The following is a 22,398-nucleotide window of genomic DNA, read 5'->3' on the forward strand; positions in this document are numbered from 1 at the left end:
GCAGAAACTACCACCCATATGGGTTAACCAGGGTGAGGAAACAATTTTAATTATACATATATATATACATATATGTTTATATCTCTACTAACAACAGTTGAAGCTACCAAAGTATAACTATAGTGACCAATCAGAGCGAGGTCCTGTAGCAATAGCAGCCAATGAAGACTAGAAGGGAAAACAGCTGCGGTTTTATTCGGAAATATTTTCTTATCTACTTTTTCATATTAAATGAGTGCAATATATTTTGCTGCTTTTAGAGTCTGGGGTTTTTGTTAGCCCAGGTGCATCAGCAAATCTGTGTAGGCTGGTAAGGGTGGGAGATAGGGTATGACCTTTACCAACATAGCCTAAGGTACTCCATAACGGTTGAAAACAGCCAATACCGATGCTCATCTTTACATTGATTATAGGTTTGCATCAGCTTTTGATTTGCAGTCGAATTGTTCTATTTACAATACTTGGATCTTTTAAAGGTTGACTTGCAACAAACTTCACATTACAGTTATTTGATATGAAAAGATTCACCATGTCTTACTCTGTTGTGTTGTAAGTGCAAAATATGTGGAAATGTGATTACAAGCTCTTAAAAGCTCAAAACGAACAGTTAATCGCAGCCATCACAAAAACGCCGTAGATTAGAATCCCTTTCCAAAACGGCTCAAATGGGATGCAGCTGAACAAGATGGCTTCTGTTTACACTTTCATACAACGTCTTTTATCGAAATATTTTCCCAAATATACTTCTCTCATTCAATAAAACAAACACTTATAACTTAAACACAATATAAAACTCGTTTAATTTTTTAATATTAACTCAAAATAGTGCATATCATCCTCTGATAAACATGAGCCTGTCAGTCACCCGTGATAGTCGAAAAATGCTGCAGAAACTGTTCGCGTCATTTAGCAGGAAATATGGGTCACATGATCAGATTACGACTAGAAGATTAGACCAAGCTGAAACGAAACTGTAAGGTAGCGAGTATCTATATTTGATACGGGTGTTTCGGTAAAACTCAAAGTGTTTATCATAAATTAGAGCTTTGAGAAGTTTTATATTGAGCCTTTTATTGGCCTTTCAATTCACGTGAGAACATCACGTATCAAAACAATGACTAAATTTCTTGAGTTCGTCAGAGCAATAAATTGGTTTCAACCTACGGCGTTTAACCTTTAACAATTAACTGTTCGTTTTTGAGCTTTTAAGAGCTTGTAATCACATTTCCACATATTTGGCACCTACAACACAGCAGAGTAAGATATGGTGAATCTTTTGATACCAAATAACTGTAAGGTGAATTTTGTTGCAAGTCAACTTTCATGCGCTCTAATAACAGCTTCATGGCTAATTTTCTTTTAACGGTGCAATTGGGCGATATTGAATAACTTCTGGCGCTAACTGTTGCATCTTTTATTGAGATAACTGAAAAGAGGGCGGTCACAGTTACGCGTGAAAGTGAAATAATTTGTAATCTCTTACTTATGGTTTCATGGATAGGTTAATCAGCTAGCGTTGTAGAAAATGTCAGGCACTCTTTTGTATTTATTTGTATTGTATTTATTTATCACTCATTTGTATTTATTCCCAAGAAAGCCGATTAAATAAGCAGTCTTTTGATGTTCAAAGAAATTCCCAAGAAAGCCAGATTACATGCGATGTATTTACTGACAAACAATATAACAGCACACATTAGACTTATACAAATTTAAAAATTTAAACTTTAAACTTAAGTTTCAAATTTAAATCAAAAATATAACAGCTTAATTTAATAAAATCTATCTACATCAATTTTCTACTTTTTCTACAGCAGTTAAAATGTTTGTTTCGTAAAATAACTTCTAAAAATCTAAAAATACAATAATACAAAAATACAATCTTTGGTATGAGCTATGAACAGTGTATCAGTAAGTAATTGGATACTTGTAACCTTTGACAAACATTACTATGACTTTAACTAAACCTAAAAACACAGATATACCCAAAAGAACAATTGCATAGATATAGTACGGGGCTGGAGCAGATGGGTCGTAATTTCTGGTCAGTAATCCGCAAAGTGCAACAACCAATACGATGTATTGAGAGAAGCAGTAGCGGAGATGTTTATCAAATACAAAAGTTTCAAGGACAAACCAAACGACCAACTCAAATGTGATGATCCCAACAATAACCCAAGCGCAAGTATCGGCATCTAAAGTCGCACGATACTGTAATACGATGCTAAAATTGAGAAGCGACGCCAGTGTACACCAAGTACCGTAGAATGCTACACCATTCAGAGTTATAAGTCTAGTTAGCCAGATATCCTTATAATTTCCTGTAGAACTAAGATAGCTACCAGCCTCGTACAGATATTTGCAAACTATCACTCCACAAATATACAATGTAAAAGTTATCAAGCAGATAAAAATGACAGATAGCTCTAAAAGCTCTCGGTCGAATATGAAAACCCATGCGATGTTAAAAGCGTTGTTGAGCATGTAGACGATGTAGAAGCTGAAGTGGATGTGACCTGGTTGACGGTACAACGGGACGCCATCTTTGTTCTTGCGGCAGATTAGAGTCAGACAGTAAATGCAGTGGATACTCTGCCAGATATAGATGAAAATCCATATAGTGAAGGTCCAGCCGGAAAGTGATAGTTTTGTCACATATTTATTGGCGATATCTCCTGTCCGATTCATATAAATACCTAAAAGACAAAATATATCGACATATGTTACAATTTGCTGATCTTTTAGGTGAGTGACGGAAAAACCAATAATGGTTACAATGTGTGGGAAAAGCCTGGTATTGGACAAAGTAGTATATGTACAGTTTTTTACATTAAAAGTAGAGATATATACGTTTATAAAAATGCCATTGTAAGTTTAGGGTTTAAACTAGTACCTGATGTATCAGTACCGCCAGAAGAAAGATAGTTGAAAGTCAAGGTCAGCGCAAATACAAGAATTTGAGCTATGATTAGGATAGGTGTCCACTTTGGGTTTTTAAAACGTGTGTCTTTTGTAGGCTCCATTTCCATTATAGGGTTTGCTGAGATGAACTTTTGCCTGAAACGAAATATAAGTTCTCTAATTTTCACATCGTAAGAATTGAAGGTCAACGCAAGCATTAACTTAAGCGGTCAAGCGCATTAACTGTATGTGCTTGCGTTGAGCAGCACATACAGTTATGTTGTTACATAACTGTATGTGTTGTTATATGTATACAGTTACATAATATATACATATATACAGTACATACTGTACATGTATACTCTGAACTTTGAATAATTGTCTAGTGTCTGATTGTCTAGTGTCTCTTCCTTCATACAATAGTCCTTCTAGTCTTCCCAAGGCTGAATATATATGTAGTATGTAAGAGTTGTAAACCTGACATCTACGTATGATGTATTGCACGTACATTGTTTGCCTAGACTGGCAGCTACTCAGACCTTTATATGTTATATGATTGCAATGGCATTCATATTATGTATAAGTTACGCTGCAGGATTTGTACATCTTCGTGAATAGATTTAGTACTGAGAGCTCTGAGCTTGTTATTCTACTATGATGCATGACAGTTAAGGATAATTTCATGTAGGGATAACTCAGTGACAAATGTACAGCGAGTTCAATACATCCAACAGAGAGAAGCATAAAAAGTATGATGATACCACAACACTATCGTAACACACTAGAATGGCAGGATCACACTAAGAAATGTCTAATCGCAAACTTCGTAACCAAATCTTAACCAAATAAGCCATTTGGATGTATTCTGCAGTAGTTTTAATTAAAGTTTAATATTATGCGATATTTAATAACCAGGAGTAACCAATATTTGTCATTATATTTGTTTTCATTTTAAAATTCCACCTGCTTGCAAACGGTACTAGTGTGAAATACTGATGAATAAAATAGTGCAAACAATAAAATATCATGAGATCTTTGCAATTCAATTTTCACTGACATGTCGTTTGTAGCAGTAGAGATGTGATATGATATTGTAAGATACTTTACAGTGTTTACTTTTAATATTAATATTATTTCTTCAGTCGAGTGACTTGTTAGCAGACAGTACCATTTAGGCAATAAGTTGTCCATGATACTTAAATTGAATATATAGGTAGTTGTCTCAGAATATCAAAAGGTGTGATTAAACTAAACAAATATGATTAACTATATTAACATACAACCTGCTTGTACTTTATAAATCATATTTTGTAATAAAAAAATTATAAACAAATGTTACATGAGAAGAAAAGTAAGTTTTTTCTTTGTATGTGAGTTTATTGAGAAAACAAAATTTGAGTATATATAATGCTTTACTAATGTATTCATGCAATATATGAAAATGGTCTTTGTTAATTTGTACCACTTGCTCGCCTCAAAAGACGTTTAAATATGAACTGTACTACAGTACATTTATTAGTCCTATTTTAATGCCAATAGAAAAGCTACTAACAAGCTTAGCATATCTCAAAAAGTCTCAACTGATGTTAGCTAGCAAGTGCTTGTTTATACTGGTGTACTTGACCACCCACCTGCACAGAGCGCCGACACTGTGATCTGTAACTGTAACTGGTGTAAGATGGCTTTCTTCACAGAAGAACTGTCTGTGGCTTAATTTGTTATGCTGACAACGCCTCTCTGCAGCTCCTTATATGCTGCTAGCATTGCATAACCTGACCTCAGTTGTTCGCTGATAAGTGTTACTTATATAAAACTACAAGGGGTGTAGACAGAGCAGTGGCTCTCGGGCTCTAATTAAAGGGTTAGTTTTATTGGTCTGACTAACCTGTTTGACTTGAAGATTGTGATTTGAATTTTTGACACACAGCAGCAGGTCATATGAGTAGATTTGGCATTGCTGCTATTGGAAGGGTATGAGAAAGATAAACAAGTGATAACTTTAAGTTCTGTACTCAGTACAGCTTATATTGAAACTGGCTTACTTTTGTTGTGTACTAAACTATTATACGTACTGTCAATACTATAGTAGCTCATTGGTACCTCATGGGTGACCAATGTAACGCAGACACTTGTCCACATGTCAAATTAACCAGCTCATCTAGAGCAACCTGTCACCATTGTGGCCTTATGCAAAACATATTTATAAGATATTACCCAGGCATATCTCGGTAATGTGTTGATTTCTGCAAGAATGTTTTTTGCAAGATTTTGTGCAATGATAAATTTTCTTGACATCCCCTAGCAGACTCTGATTATTATACGCTTGCTGAAATTTCCAAGATTGATCTGAGCTTAAAATGCTAAGATAACAGAGTTTTAGTTTAAATCAGTTAACCGATCTACAAAATATTGATCTAGAGAGATTCAAAAGTTTGCTGAACGCTCTGATAGTATATGTCACTGATAACAGTTTATGTTATACGCTGACATCCGGAGTTCCACACTGAGGATCTATCATTATGATAAGGCAACAGGTCATTCGCGAACTCATGAGAAGAATGAAAAATATGTTTTTTTAATTTTATCATTCAGAGTTTTATATAGATGGCATCAAAAATGTAGGATTTTCTCAGCGGTTGCATAAGCAACCCCAACCTCTGTATGGAAGATGTCATGACAAATCACATAATATGATAGCTTTACGTAATATGGATCAGGCACCCCAACACGTTTGGTCCAACGTGAGTCTCTTGTATTAATCTCATATCTTATTTCTACAGTTTGCGTCTATAAACTCCATATTTGAGGCCCAAACAGATGGATCGATAAGCCCTCTCATATTCTTATGTAAATATTGAAGCAGTCGGAAAGACTGACTGGCTTCAAATGAAAATGCGATTGTTTTGTAGCAGCATTTGTGACCCTGAGCACACCAGTATATGGCAGCAAACCATACAAACATTTACCTTTTATATTGAAAGTGACAAAAGTCCTGAGAACCAGCGAAGGAGTTGTCTACTAATGGTATGTGTGGATAAAATTTTTGTGGAACCTCTTAACTTTGTTCAACGCATAGGATTATACGTGAGGTGATTTCACCGGTTATTATGCAGATCGCAATCTTTATTGAGTACAGTGAAACCTAAACGAACATCTCAGTATTATTCCTATGCCAACTTGTTGAGCACAATAATTATGAATGCAATAAAATATGAAAAATTACAGTATGATAGCAAGTAAAAGTACTGAACATCAACTGAAATGTGATAAGAAAAAATATAACATGGTATAATAAAATAAAACAGCACAGGCTACTAACCTGTAATCTCTAGTAAATAATCTCATGGTAATTGACAACTTAGTAATTGACAATTTGACATTAGTAGTAATTCAAACTGGCTGCTTTCTACAAAAGCTAGTGAAATGTAACGTTATGAGTTAATTACAACTTTAATTTATGACTCAACTCCGGCAGCTATCACTGGTTAGCACGGATTTATCCATCCTGACTCGGCAAGTGCTCCGGGAACACTAAAGCGCAACCACACTGACTAATAATCTTTTCCTATGCTCCAAACTAAATTTGTATGGGATGTATCCATGTATGTCTGCTGAATTGAAATCTGTCGGAACATGGTTCCATTGTTTGGGTTCAGTTGCTTTTCTAATTTCACTTACCCTGTTGGCCATATACAGATGAAACTTTCTGACATCATTGGATATGTATCCCAGCACTATTTGAGACTCACTCCAGAAAGCTTCTTTGTCTAGTTCCTTCCTTAGCGCATTGACGAGGCGAGTTGCAGTTACAGCTCCCTGCAACTCAAGCTTAAGAATAGTGGGCTTTTGTAGTCTGTAGCTACCCTTTATATGTTCAGCACGAAGATAGGAATCCAGGTCTACTTCCCAATCATTGAATTCTAAGACATTTCCTTCGAATGCACTGGATTCTACGGATTTATGTGAACTTCTAAATGTTGCTGTCAGGCAGGCTGCTAGTTGTTCTACAATTGATGGTTCTGACTTTGTGGTGTCAGAAGTAGACATGATACTTTTCGATTTATCCGGTAGAAAACTGGTTGGGTTTCTTCTGTTCTCAACATCCATAGTTATGTGTTCAATAATTCTAGCTACTTCTCTGCATGATTGTGCTTGTTTCTGTTCTGTTCTGGTTGTGTGTTGTCTGTCTACTTCATTAAATGGTAAATCAGTTTCCTTGGTTTGGTTGACTGCTTTGTCGTTTGTTTTACGCAATGCATTATAGAAGATGCTGAAGGAGAGGTAGAGAGTAAGATTCTTTCTCTCTTCCCATCTCCTCAAATAGCCTGTGCTTCTATTTCTCTGTTGGCTTCAGCGATTTTCATTTGAGCTTCCCGCAGTTGCAATTCTTTCACCGTGCCCATGTGATCCTCTATTGAATCTTTTGGAGAATAAGCTGTGATTATAAGGCCATCATACATGGGCTTTATTGTTTCTATCATTTTATTTGATTCCATATCAGTATTACACAGAGCTACTAATCCATGATGCATATCATTAGTCCTGATAATTCTAGCATCAACGTTGTCACAAATTTCATACAGCTTGTCAATAGAAGTTTCTTTTGTTACATTATGCTGGACCTTATCAATATGTTTGTACTGAACCATGATTTGTTTGGTTAGTTTCAAGTTTACCTCAGAAATTCGGCTTTCTCTCCCAATGTTAGACAGTTTTACCTTTCGTTGTAAGTGCATGCTTTTGCCTAGTAAACTAGAAGTGGGAGCGTTATTGAATTTATAATCATTATTTGAATTAGAAATTTCCTGTGTTTCACTAAAAGTCAAGTTTTCACTGCTGTCATCTATGGATTCCATGCTTGGCATACCATCATGCACACCATCAGCATCGCCGGTGCGGGGCATCACCGAAGCTTCTCCAACCTCAGACATGCTGAAGTCAATGGCCAAAAGGCGAGCTGCTCAAAAGGAAAATACTTGAGTGCTTAAAAAAAGTTGCCAGAAAATAGCTACAAATAGAGCAAAGTTAAAATAAAAACTGCACTGTGATACCTAAATCAAGAATGGCCAATTGTAAATTACTGAAATTTTAATTTAAATGACTGGTTTTGTCTAGGTACTCACAGTTGACTTTTGCTAGGTTGTAATGCAGGCATAAATCATGATATCTAAACCGTGAATGAGTTAATCTTAGTGTTTGTAGTTCAGCTCATGTGGTTTCTTCACTGTGGCTGGTATGTATGTTTCTGTTACAGCTCTTGTTTTTCTCATAGATATATAAACCTAGATTGGCCAATAGGGAAAAAGCCTGTCAGACTTAAATAGCATGACGTAACGTCATTGTATTGTACCTCATGCTTGACTGCACTGTTGTTAACAATGGAGCTAATGAGGAGAAGGTGACAAATTACATTTATTTTCACATAAAAACCTTCTTGGATACATAATCCAGTAAACTAACGCAGTTCTGTGATAATATCTGCAAACCACCTTAGATTAAAACTATAAAAGCTATGAATTGTTGCACACAAGTCATGAGCCATCAGGGCTTTATTTGCCACCCTCTCCTATCCCCATTTTCTCTTTTCCCCTTCTCCAAAGAAGAAGTGAGAAGGGAGAAAGAGAGAAGGGGGAAAGGAGAGGGTGGGGTTGGGGCGGGGGGGGCAAATAGCCCATCCACTCAAAGAGCCAGACCCTGGCTAGGTAAATAGACTAATACCATGCTGAACTAAACATGACTAAATATGATGAGTATGCAAGTATGTCTTAAAGGTTGACTGGCAACAAAATTCACATCACAGTTATTTGGTATCAAAAGATTCACCATGTCTTACTCTGTTGTGTTGTAGGTGCCAAATATGTGGAAAGGTCATTACAAGCTCTTAAAAGCTCAAAAACGAAAAGCCGCCGTAGATTGGAATCTCTTTATTTCTCTGACGTATTCATTACAGTTTGGTTATCGTCTTGTCACGTGATGTTTTCACGTGAATTGAAAGGCCAATAAAAATCTCAATATAAAACTTATCGTAGCACTAGTTTATGACAAACACTTCGGGTTTTACCGAAGACCCCGTATCAAATATAAATGCTCACCGCTTTACAGTTTTGTTTTGGCATTATTCAATCGTCAAGTCGTAATCTGATCATGTGACCCAATACTTCGCAAATAATTTTTGCAGCACTTTTTAATTATCACAGGTGACCAACAGGCTTGTCATGATTATCAGACAATGATATGTACTCCTTTGAGCTAAGGTTAAAAAGTTTAACGATGTTTTATGGTAAGTTAAAAGATATCAGTGCTAAAAGTGACAACATTACAATGACGATAAAACAGACGCGTAAGAACAATAGACATGGTTTTATCGAATGCGTGAAGTATATTTGTGAAAATATTTCGACGAATGAGGTTGCATGAAAATGTAAACAGAAACCATCCTGTAACGACTACGTCCCATTTGAGCCGCTTTGAAAAGCGAATCCAAACTACGGCGGTCTCGTGTGGCTGTGAGTAAATGTTCGTTTTGGAGCTTTGAAGAGCTTGTAATCACATTCCCATATATTTTGCACCTACAATACAACAGAGTAAGACATGGTGAATCTTATGATACCAAATAACTGTAATGTGACTTTTGTTGCAAGTCCACCTTTAAGCTACAAAGAAAGGTCCACCTCAATACTATTAAGGCATTTACAACGAGGGCATCCTGAGGAACTTAAAAGCGCGTCTAAGAACCTTCAATCCAGCAAATTTATTTTATTTTTAGTTTTTTCCACTAATACCAGAAGTTTTAGGGAAGTGATGGATTTTTGCTTTCCACTATGCTGGGTTATCTATTTCTATATTTATAAAGTATTTCTTAACTAATCTCTTGTTGATTATAATAGCAGTTGAAAATAAAATCTGTAATAAAAACACTAGCCAAATCATGCCATTAATCTAACACCCATTGAATAGCATTGATCCACCAATGTCTAGCCATAAGTTGTAGATGGCATCTATAAACCAAGCCACAAAATATAATGATTGGTGTGATAATGGTTTCTTTTATCTTAGTTTATTGATGTCACAACATTAGGCTGTAATAGAACTATCTCTTAACCTTAAATGAATAAAAAATCGCGCGTGCTGACCCGGTCCGACCCAATCTTGGCCCTCATTACTGACACTGAGCCTGGTCCGACCCTGCATTCTTTGGTCTCGTTCCAGCTCTAGCTAAGAAAGCCATTGATTCCATTTCCCTGATCAGATCAAAACTTCACAGGCTCATCATATTTAGTCATGTTTAGTTCAACATGATATTAGTCTTTTACCTAACCAGGGTCTGGCTCTTTGGATGGGTGGGCTGTTTGCCCCCCTCTCCTTTCCCCCTTCTCTCTATTTCTTTTCTCACTTCTTCTTTGGAGAAGGAAAAAAGAGAGAATGGGGATAGCAGAGGGTGGCAAATAAAGCCCTGATGGCTCATGATTAGTGTGCAACAATTCATAGCTTTTATAGTTTTAATCTATGGTGGTTATCAGATATTATCACAGAATTGCTTTAGTTTACTAGATTATGTATCCAAAAAGGTCTTTATGTTAAAATAAATGTGATTTTGTCACCTTCTCCTCATTAGCTCCATTGTTAACAACAGTGCAGTCAAGCATGAGGTACAATACAATGACGTTACGTCATGCTATTTAAGTCTGACAGGCTTTTTCCCTATTGGCCAATCTAGGTTTATATATCTATGTTTTTTCTACACTGTTGGCTGATTGGAGTTATCTTTTCTTTGCTGGTTCGGAACATCTTTTGTGTTGTCTACACCGTGGCTGTTACTGTTTCATCAGTTGTTCTCACCCATGATTAGAGGAAGGTTTTACTATAGAGTTTTGTTGAAACTCTTAACTTTGTTCAACGCATAAGATTATACGTGATGTGATTTCACTGTTTATTATGCAGATCACAATCTTTATTGAGTACCGGGAAACCTAAACGAACATGTCAATATTATTCCTATGCCAACTTGTTGAGCGCAATAATTATGAATGCAATAAAATATGAAAAATTACAGTATGATAGCAAGTAAAAGTACTTAACATCTACCGAAATGTGACAAGAAACAATATAACATGACATAATAAAATAAAACAGCGTAGGCAACTGATCTGTAATCTTTAGTAAATAATCCCATGATAATTGATAACTTAACAATTGACAGTAGTAATTCAAATCTGGCTGCTTTCTAATAAAGCTAGTGAAACGTAACGTTATGAGTTAATCACAGCTGAAGCTTGTGACTCAACGCAGCCAACATTGGTTAGCATGGATTAGGCCAGGGATGTTAAACTCAATTGTACAAGGAGCCAAAATTTGAAACACCTTTAGGTCGCGGGCGAACAGTATAAACATTCATTAAACACTAAAACTAAATGTTTTCGAACATAAGTACCTATGTACATATATGTACATGTACCTATAGGTACATGTACATATAGGTACATGTACATATATGTACATGTACATATATGTACATGTACATGTACCTATATGTACATGTACCTATATGTACATACCTATATGTACATGTACCTATATGTACATGTACTTATATGTACATGTACATACCTATAGGTACATGTACATATATGTACATGTACCTATAGGTATGTACATGTACATATAGGTACATGTACATACCTATAGGTACATGTACATATATCTACATGTACCTATAGGTATGTACATGTACATATAGGTACATGTACATACCTATAGGTACATGTACATATATCTACATGTACCTATAGGTATGTACATGTACATATAGGTACATGTACATATATGTACATGTACATATATGTACATGTACCTATAGGTATGTACATGTACATATAGGTACATGTACATATATGTACATGTACATATAGGTATGTACATGTACATATAGGTACATGTACATATGTGTACATGTACATATAGGTATGTACATGTACATATAGGTATGTACATGTACATATAGGTATGTACATGTACATATATGTACATGTACATATAGGTATGTACATATAGAAACAGACAGGAATATTGTACTGAAACAAACTTGAACTTTAAATTACCTCTATGTAATTTTTTGCTCTTCATAAAAATATTTTGGTGGAAATAAAATTCAAATTCCTTTGCTCCTGTCATTGTATATAAAAAATAAACTTAAATATTTCAAAATATTTTGCTCTCCTTAAAAATATCTCTTATCAAAATTACACCAGTTAGAAATGTGAACAAAAATACGCAACAAAACCTGGAAATATACATAAAATGTGTACTTTTCAGCAATAACAATTTAAATCATTCACTTCACTTTGCGTTTATGTCTCTGATCTGATTATATGCTCTGACCGAAGCTGGATACCTGGCATTTTTTTGGCAACAAGTTCATTTACATGTAAAGCCTTGTGTTGTGAAGATTCTCAGGATGGACAGCAGTGCTGATCAGGCTAACGGCTATCTTCGTAATATCTTTCAATAGCTAGACTTAATTGATGCCAGAAGCAGGGGCGGATCTAGGAAAAAAAGTGTGTAGTGCAAAATTTGTGTAATATATCTAGAGTGAGAGGGGGTGCGCGGGGCGACCCCCTTACCTGGCTCCGCGCTAGCGGAACTTTTTAAAATTTAGGCATCTTAGAATGAAGGAGAGGTGTGTTTGAGCCCAAAAAAGTGTAATCATTTATTTGCAGCAAACAACAAATTTAGAGATAAAAATTGACATTAGATATGATTAATTAAATTGGTGTTTTATGTTCCTTATACTATTTATATCAAGATTACATGTAAACAGAAAGTTAACAAACATTTGAGCAATAAAATAAAATCAAGACAAAATCAATCACAAAACTTCAACAGCCATTTGGTTTGGCTGTGCAGAAATTAGCCATCATTTCTGCAAACTACCATAAAAAATGTTTCGTAGTATTAGCTACATAACAATGCTATTATAAAACAAACATATTAGGGCATACTTTTTTGAATTGTTGTTTTTTCGTTGAAAGAAATGATCTACAGTTCGTTCTTGACCTTTCTTTTGAGACATTTTGCTTTTAAAATTGCTTGTAGTACTTCTTTCGAAAAAGTTGTGGCTCAATTGGGGATGTTTATCGGGACCACTTTCACTTGTTTATAAGCTAAACAAATTCAGGCCAATGTTATTAAAACTGGTTCGTTATAGCGAGCTCTACTAGGCCGTTTTTGTTCATTTCCTCCCAAAGCAAGTTCTCAGTGAAATGAATTGTAATTTACTCAATTCTTGATGGATTTTAAATCTTATTTTTAAGTTTTTGCCATATTTATGGCGGTGCATTTGCACCATATGCACCACAGTAGATCCGCCCCTGCCAGAAGTATGTGGCGAGGCAGCTTAAGCGTTGCATTAAGGGATATGCAGTTTTGTGCAGTGTAATATTATCAGCGCTTCGTATCGATGGGCCAGGAATAACGATAATGTAAAATGACTTGGCAGGCCAAATATGATTACAAGATGGGCCACATATGGCCCGCCGGGCGGGTGGCGTGAGTTTGACACATATGAATTAGGCCATCCTGACTCAGCTTGAGCTCCAGGAACACTAAAGCGCAACCACACTGACTAATAAACTTTTCCTACAGTTTGAATAAAACTCATAGCACTGATAGCGGTGCATAGCAAGTGTAGGTAACTCCATTCATGTCTCTAGCGCTCTAAATCATAGAATTTAACAGTTGTGAATTGTTTTTAATTGTTGAGGAGTGCTATTTTACTTTCATAAAAGTAAATTAGAGTTTATGGGATTAAAAATATGTTGGGAAACAAGCACATAAATTTCAAGTAGTTTGTGCTAGCAATTTCTTCGCTATTCAATAAAACAAAATAACACTTCCTAGAACTTTAAAAATTACATTTCTAGTTGCATTGTCTGAAAAGGATGTGGAAGACCCTTTGGCAGCAAAAGTTCAAATAAATTACTACTAGAGCAAAGCAATTAATAGACTCGGCAGTTCAAATTTTAAAATAAATCCCCAATCAATGAGCATGGCGAAAAGTTCAATTAAAACTTGTTACTAACTGCGGTCTGAGCGTTGACTCTTGTTTTTCATACGCAGCGAGGACCAGACATTTATTAGGTAATGTGGGTTCTTTTTATTTTGTGTAATAAATTATATTATGCTGGTAAAAACTAAAAGTGAGAGAGACTAATGAGATACACTAGAGTGTGAATACAATAAAATAGAATTACGTGAAACAATAATGACTGAACACGGATAACAACTTTTTAGATTATTCTTTGACAAAAAAGCTTTTGTGTAACAAACCTCTATGCAGTGGAGCTATGGTTTAATGGTTGATGAACCTTAAGTGGCTTTAAAAGGAGAGTTTCTGATGGCTCTCAATGAAATAATTTTTGTAATCAAACACAGTATGACAGCAAGTTCAACGCCGATGCGTGACCTTTGTAGTGACCTTTGATAGTGAAAGCTTTTATAGGAGAGTTGTTGTTCGCTTCTGCTATTGTTTGTACCAAGAAAAATTGAAACATGTTTACAAAACAGGTAGGACTGTGTCTTGCTTCCTTCCAAGAAGAATCATCAGATTCGTGAGCCAAACTCCACATGGTCATTTAGTGTGTCACAATACCCAGCCATACGCAAAAACCTTTAACATTAAAAGTGTACTAAGGTTCCGTTTTATTAGTAAAGGCTAACTTTTATAACATGAACCATTGACTCATTCTATTCACTGTAATTTGGATGTGTGAGATTAGTTCTGTTGTACCAATTGCTTTTTATTAAAGTCATAAGGCTTGGAGACATCCTTGTGTAAAGGTAAACTAGCCTGGGATCTCATGTTTCCAGATTTATAGATATTTGTTAGCGCTGTAATTCCTTTTGGTTCCTTGCTGATAATTCCCAAGAAAAACTATCATAACAAAATAATGCGTTAAAATTCAAAATGAGATGTTATTGTTAAATAAATAATATAAAAACATAAACAATAATAATTTGTTAAAAGCTTAGTTAGCTAATTTTGTCAAGTCGTACAAGTAGCGGTGTTTGCTATATTTTTTAAAACTTTAAAAATCTCATCTAAAAATATTTGAGCTAGAATTTTAGGAATGCATGCAAAAGAAATTAAAAAAGATCAAAATCTGTACAAGAAAACATTAAATAATATCTTTGGTATGAGCTATAAACAGTGTATCAGTAAGTAATTGGATACTTGTAACCTTTGACAAACATTACTATGACTTTAACTAAGCTTAAAAACACAGATATGCCCAGAAGAACAAATCCATAGATGTAGTACGGGGCTGGAGCAGACGGGTCATACTGATTGGATAGTATACCAGAGAAAGCAACGACCAACACAATATATTGAGAGAAGCAGTAGCGGAGATGTTTATCAAAAACAAAAGTTTCAAGAATAAACCAAGCGATTAACTCGACGGTAATAAAAGCGAGAGAAATCCAGGCGCAAGTATCGGCATCTACATTTGCTCGATACTGTATGGCGATGCTAAAGTTGAGAAGCGATGCCAGTGTACACCACGTACCATAGAACGCTACACCATTCAGAATCAATATTCTAGTTAGCCAGATATCCTTATAATTCCCTGTAGAACTAAGATAGCTTCCAGCCTCGTACAGATATTTGCAAACTATCACTCCACAGATATACAACGTAAAAGTGATAAAACAGAGAAAAACAAAAGATAGCTCTAAAAGCTCTCGATCGAATATGAAAATCCATGATGTGTTAAGGGCGTTGTTGAGCATGTAGACGATGTAGAAGCTGAAGTGGATGTGACCTGGTTGACGATACAACGGGACGCCATCTTTGTTCTTGCGGCAGATTAGAGTCAGACTGTAGATACAGTGGATAACCTGCCATGCGTAGATGAAGCCCCAGATAGAAAAGGTCCAGCCTGCTGGCGTCAGTTTGGTGAAGTACTTGTCAGAGATATTTCCTGTCTCACTCAAGTAAATATCTGTAACAAGTAATGCTTAGCTCAAGGTAGGTGAAAACAAATCCGTCTTCCGCTCTTTCAATATCTTGTTTAACAAAGGTTAGTATAAACAGAAGTTGCAGAGCAACACACTCAACATAGAAGTAGAATTAACAAGCAGTAAAACCAAGTAAAAGAATTGTAGCACTGCCATAAAGTTTGTTTTTTCCAGAAGTTACAAAGAATTTCAAAACGAAGTGAGCCAATCAGCAATTAATCGGAAAATCTCACAAAATTGGTTACATCAGCATGATGTAAACCTCAAACGGCTGTCGGAATCTTCAAGTGAGAACAAGTGTTATAAAGGTGATGTCTTGTGAAGGTGGTGGAGAGTGGAGCAAAGAAATACCTTTACGAAAAACTAGCGTTTGTTCAAATCAAGACGCATGATGAAGTTTACTGCAATTAGAAGCTAAACATGATCAGCACTTTTTGAGACTCTCTACAAGCTTGTTTAATGAGGCTAATGGCAAAAAACATGACTAGGGGATGCCTAAATATTGACGAAAGCTTCAACAAGCATTTCGTCTGTTAATTTAGGGTCAGTAGGTTTGGAGCCATCGCATTTTCGAATCGATAATCTAGACCAGTGTTCCAACTTTTTTTATAAAATAGCAAAAAATGCACAATTCTTCTTAACAGATTCAAATAATAGTTTAGAAAATGGAATAAGAATGTCCTACAACTGAGTACAAAACTCAAAATTAGGTGTTGTCTTCTCTTTCATTTTAACCACAATTAGAGAAATGCAGATAGCTTCATAGCACATTTTATTGCAGTGTGTCAAACTAATACGATAACCTTTTGAAGCATATATCACTAATCGGGATAATAATTTTGGTGATCAGATAGTGGGTTATCTTCAATGAAGCCAAAGATAATGTAGAAGCCTAGACTCTTCCAGTTCACAGCTTACATTATCACTTATTACAAAAAAGTTAATTACTTACAAAAAGGTTATACTAGAAGCCTACCTGAAACAACGGGGCCACCAGCTGAGAGAAAGTTGAACACCATAGTCAATCCCAAGATAAGAATTTGAGATACGATTAGGACAGGGGTCCATTTTGGATTTGTGCCTTTAGATTCTTTCTCAAACTCCATCTCCATCACGAATAGTTTTCAAGTAATTTGTTACCTGTAACAAAGTGTATCACATACAAACTATATTGCATGGTATGGAAATATGACCTTGTGGCCTATATTAGTTCTGTTCATTGCATCAAATGACAAGTGAAAGAGAGAGAGAGAGAGAGATACCCTATTTGGCAATTTTCCAATATGTTTGAGAAGATATAGGTCACTAGTTTTGCACAGCAAGTAAACTCAACATTCAAAGCACTATGTGAAATAAGAACAGCCTAGTTATGAAATAACCTATCTCCACCAACTATTTTTTTCCTCTCTACATCCCGTATAGAAATGAGTTTAAAAAGGATGTAATTATTTTTTATATACACATCAATATATCTATAAAATATTTGAAAACTAAAATTGAAGTGTTTTAACAATGATCTTAAATCTGCCAAACATATTCAACTATGCCGGAATCACATACAAACAAAAAACTTTTAATAAATACATTCGCTTTTAACTATTTGAGCGATAGATAAACAAGAAAGCCACAATTAACTGTTATATATCTCACAAAACCTTTAGTTGACTTTAGTAAGCAGGTGCCTGCTTACACTGGTATACAGAATCACTTACCTGCACAAGGCGACAACACCGTCTCTTCAACTATTAATTCAGCTCAACAAGATTACCGGTATACGGTTGGATGGTTTCTTCGCAGATGTATCTTACGGCAGCTCAGCTCTCTATGCTGAGAGCTCCCTTTTGCATACCTTTATATGCTGTATTGTTGTATAACCCAGGCTTGAATGTTGTTTGCTAACTGGAGTTTATGTAAGGCTATCCAGGAGCGTAGCCAGAGCAGCTATTTACCCACCTCCAATCAGTTGAACAGTTCAATTGCTGGATTAATAGTTTATTGAGAATTTAATTTGTGACACGCTTCAATGAGAATTGTTAGCAACTGTATCCACTCATCAGTAAAACTGACCTCTATAAAAGACATGACACCATTTTTCTTCTGATAAATATATTATTAAGCTGTTTAATCTTTTGTCAAAAGGGATCAGCTATATACTTAAACTTAGTAACTTCATGTCTTTTTCTTCCTTATATAAATTTTTGTTTTCACATTTATGCCACCACATTGCAATACGTTTGTTTTTATTCAAATTTTTATGGCACCACATGTAAAAAATTTTATATAAAAATGATAATAGACTGCGCAATAAAAGTCACTAAAACACCTAAAAATATAATACCTAGAGATTCAAATAGCTTATTTTTTCTTTAAATAACAAAATGAGTTACTTTAGTCAACGGGCTAAGTTTATATTATATTTTGAATTTTTGAGTATGTGTTTAATATGTCCTGCTTAACTACACTATCAAAAAATGTGTTGAAATAAAAAACTAAAAAATTTGGAAGATTTAACGTCATGATGACAGCTGCTTGTAAAAACAATTTTATCTCTCTATCGAAGAGCCAACTAATCTTTATATACTTACATGTATGTCATATTATGAAACACAGAGTTTCTATTGGCCAATAAAAGCCATTGGTTCACAGTATGCCAGTCTCCAGTGATGCCAGCAATGCTCAGATATCATGATTATACTATTCGGTACAGAAAGAGCTGTAGTTGTACAATTTGATATAATTGTAATTTGTATCACATCATGTATTTGTTAGCAAGAGCAATATGCCATTTTTTAAATTCCTTGAAAACCACAAGGGTATCTTAACACCACTGCATACCACAGTTAGAGTAGGCACGTGCATCCCAACGTGAGCTATCACATTTGCATGGTTACTGGTCTCTCAAACCAAGTGCTTGCGTAAAAACGGGTTTGCAGGAGAGCAAATGAGTAGATAGCAGGCTTTCATAATGCAATACAAATATGAGCGATTGTTGATGACTTATCACAATGGGTAAGAGCTTTACTCAAACATTTGCACCCTTGTTTACACAAGGAGTTGCAGGTCACATGTGTTCGCAGCCAATAAATTTTGCTTGGCTTGCAAGGTCCTTTATAAATAAAAAAGTTACGCAAAAGAATTAGAAGGTGTTAATTATGAAATAACGAGCTATTATTTCAGTGCTTTATGCTGCATTATTTAGCACAGAAGCTAAAAGTTTGGCGGATATGCTGCAGTTATCCAGTGATTGCTGAGTTGCATCTGGATACAAGAGGGTTAACAATTTGTTCAATAACAGAATTAAAGGGATGGGGATGGGGTTGGGGATGTGTTTAGGGAAGGCATCTGATGGCAAAACTAAATTAGGAGTGTCGGTGTTTGCTCGTGTTTCATTGGCTAATTCTGTTACCAACGAAAAATAATTTTTGTTTTTAATATTGTTGTAACTGACTAACAAACATATAAAATGATTCTCGAATTGGGTCATAAGTTATGAATGTATGACTTTACAGGCCAGTCTACAACTAAAGCTAGCACTGTCATCTGCAGTTCTGGTGTTCTATGTCACAGGTCGGGTTCTCCAACCTGTTGTTTGGCCACACAACATGTCGGGTTCTCCAACCTGTTGTTTGGCCACACAACGGGTCGAGTTCTCCAACCTGTTGTTCGGCCACACAACAGGTCGGGTTCTCCAACCTGATGTTTGGCCACACAACAGGTCGGGTTCTCCAACCTGTTGTTTGGCCACACAACAGGTCGGGTTCTCCAACCTGATGTTTGGCCACACAACAGGTCGGGTTCAGTTTCCTCAAAAGGCCTCTAGTGGTGACAGAAATGATGTCCAACCTTAAATTACTTTCTGCAACTGGGTATGTTTCCAGTCCTCAAGGTTCCCTTGCCACTGGACTCAGTCATGTTCGGCTAGGTCACGGAGACATTGTTTGTACAACAATGTCTCTTAAAAAACACGAAGTCTCTGCTTGTAGTGAGCTAAGCAGCTAAGCAGACATCATACTAGATCTTCAAGGGCTGCTCACACAAAGTTAGCGCTACTGAAAAACGTCACTTTTGTTCAAAGCAACATATAGAAACCCATTAACATATAGGCACATTGTCCGTACGCATATTTAGCATATCTATGCAATCACCCATTAGTCAAAACTATGTACAAAAAGTAAGCAGCTCTAGTAGCATCATACATGCACTCCAGATCAACATCTCACTCACAAGTTAGGTTCAAGAAGTCTCACACTATGCAAGCCTCATGCACATCATCAGTTTCATCTGTTTAGTGTAAATCTCATACATGTCATGTCAGTCTTTGACAAACCTCATCAGTCTCACGACATACAACCTTTTATGAACACCATATCATTCTCATGTATACAGGGTCGGTCTCACACGCACCATGCCAATCTGATATACACCATGTCAGTTGCATGTCAGTGGCACTTGTCCCAAGTCAGTCTCACGTGTGGCATGTCAATGTCATGCCATGTGTACAATGTCAATGTTATGTCTACCATTTCAATGTCATATCATGCGTACCATGTCAATGCTATGTGTACCATTTCAATGTCATATCATGTGTACCATATCAATGTTACGTGTACCGTGTCAATGTCATGTGTACCATTTCAATGTCATGTGTACCATGTCAATGTCATGTGTATCATGCCAGTGTTATGTGTACCATTTCAATGTCATGTGTACCATGTCAATGTCATGTGTACCATGCCAGTGTTATGTGTACCATTTCAATGTCATGTGTACCATGTCAATGTCATGTGTACCATGCCAGTCTTATGCTCACCATGTTATTCCTCTATACATCTTCTCAGTTTCATGTATGTTTTTCCAAAGTGGTTTTATGTTCAAATAAGGTGATAATGACAGGAACATATGTTCTGCCAATGAACTTCCTGTAACATTTGAATGTCTGACACACTCTTGAAAAGAAAGCCTTCATCAGCAGCAGAGCAATTCAGCACTTCTGTGCCTATGCAAGTTGGGGCAACGGTCTTCAATTATTCTACTATGTAAACTGAAAATGGACAAAAGGCATTGGGTAGCCCGTATTCCCTGGGGCAGCTGGCTGGCTGAGCCGCCTCAACTTTGTAAGAATTTTCGGCGGCTAAGTATAGTCAAACTCGGATAACTCGCCCTCGGATAAAATGTAAAATTTTATCTCGAACACTTGGTTAACTCGAACGGGTTTGTTTGGTCTGTTCCTACGCAATAATAAATTGCTTTAGATAACTCGACCTCAACATCATTAACTCGAACAGTTATTTGCCCAACGGCTATGGAGACAGTTTTTATCGCTGTAGAATATCACTTTATTCCAAGCCATAGAAACAAACATCAACTTTGAGTAGTTCCTAGGCGTCATTATTATCATCGGCAAAATATTCTTGTTAATGACTTTTACAAAGGCTTGCAAAAAGTCAAATCTTATCAAACATCTGCTTGGCAATGACCCATCGAAGCATGGAAACCTTCGGATGAACTTAAAATAAAATCGGCGAAATTGATCTTTGTTAAAACGCACAAAAGAAAAAAATGTCTTTTTTCGAGCATTTTAACTGCGGTCAAGTTTAGCCTATTTTAATCTGAAAACGTCCTGACAGTCACATCACCTAAAACCAACAAATCTCAAATAATAGAAAAATATTTATACTTTCCGATAAAATGTTTTAAAACTACATGAGAGGCCCGGTTGAGGCCCTACATGAAAGAAACCTGTTGAGGGGGCTTACACCGCCCCTCCAACCTCCAAATGTTCATAACTGCAGTTAGGCGGCCATGGCCGCCTAACATTTGCCGGCCCAACTTGCAACCAGGGCATACAGGCCTGTTGGGTAGTTATAGCTAGCAGCATTTGTAGGGTTCATTCAAAACAACATCTCCTCTAACTGAATGTACATAACGTCTATCACCACTATCTATAGCTGAGATATCCACTGTTTTAGAGCTTACATAAGCCTTGCCTATTGCTTCTTCGGTAGCAGTTACATAAGCTGCATTCGAGTGGCAAACAACTAGCTGTCACGTCACTGAAACAAGAGACCCCCAATTTTGGCAGTTGTAGACAAGTGCCTGATTGCTAGTACGAAGCTATGCCTAATGATACAGTAATTTGTATTAGGATAGTGTTTTATAATTTTTCTGCTTTGGTGCACACAATGGAAAGGGTAAGAAGTAGGAGAGCTGCGGTGTGCAGTCTGACAAAATAATCACCCGCGCAATGTTCTGATGCAATCTGATATGTCCATCAAGTTGTTGGTATTTATCACTCTCCTAAAAACTAACCTCTCACAACAATTCGTAATGCCAGATTAAATGCATAGAGAGAGGCGGATGATCTCATAAGCTAGTCAAATCTTGTCTAACTACAATTATATCGTTTCCTATAAAATCGATCTTAACTTATGCTAGCAATCAATCATTCCCTTTCTTGTGGATACTAGCCAGCTTATTACAAGCAAT

The 22,398-nt window shown here is 36.2% G+C and overlaps 2 protein-coding genes across 2 annotated transcripts; both read right to left on the reverse strand.

The window, feature by feature from the left end:
• Positions 1-1,905: 1,905 nt before the first annotated feature.
• On the reverse strand, positions 1,906-7,005 carry LOC137407589 (uncharacterized). The gene is made up of 4 exons (XM_068094085.1): positions 6,577-7,005; positions 4,999-5,066; positions 2,891-3,054; positions 1,906-2,693 (listed from the first exon to the last, which is right to left on the reverse strand). The coding sequence occupies exons 1-4, from the start codon at positions 7,003-7,005 to the stop codon at positions 1,906-1,908; spliced, it is 1,449 nt and encodes a 482-aa protein (XP_067950186.1).
• Positions 7,006-14,873: 7,868 nt separating this feature from the next.
• On the reverse strand, positions 14,874-17,758 carry LOC137406279 (uncharacterized). The gene is made up of 3 exons (XM_068092823.1): positions 17,625-17,758; positions 16,889-17,052; positions 14,874-15,896 (listed from the first exon to the last, which is right to left on the reverse strand). Exons 2-3 carry the CDS (start codon positions 17,022-17,024, stop codon positions 15,109-15,111), a joined length of 924 nt encoding a protein of 307 aa, XP_067948924.1. The 5' UTR covers positions 17,025-17,052; positions 17,625-17,758; the 3' UTR covers positions 14,874-15,108.
• Positions 17,759-22,398: the final 4,640 nt, after the last annotated feature.

This window comes from Watersipora subatra, chromosome 1 (assembly GCF_963576615.1).
Source record: "Watersipora subatra chromosome 1, tzWatSuba1.1, whole genome shotgun sequence".
Taxonomy (NCBI): domain Eukaryota; kingdom Metazoa; phylum Bryozoa; class Gymnolaemata; order Cheilostomatida; family Watersiporidae; genus Watersipora; species Watersipora subatra.

Bases quoted from the DNA above. Each gene is read 5' to 3' on its own strand.
- LOC137407589 (XM_068094085.1), bottom strand. From the start codon at position 7,005: ATGGATGTTGAGAACAGAAGAAACCCAACCAGTTTTCTACCGGATAAA. The intron at 5,067-6,576 runs GTAAGTGAAATT...CAATGGTGACAG, and splicing joins ATCTGTATATGGCCAACAGG to GTTGCTCTAGATGAGCTGGT. The intron at 2,694-2,890 runs GTACTAGTTTAA...TTTGTCTTTTAG, and splicing joins TGGCGGTACTGATACATCAG to GTATTTATATGAATCGGACA.
- LOC137406279 (XM_068092823.1), bottom strand. From the start codon at position 17,024: ATGGAGATGGAGTTTGAGAAAGAATCTAAAGGCACAAATCCAAAATGG. The intron at 15,897-16,888 runs GTAGGCTTCTAG...TACTTGTTACAG, and splicing joins TGGTGGCCCCGTTGTTTCAG to ATATTTACTTGAGTGAGACA.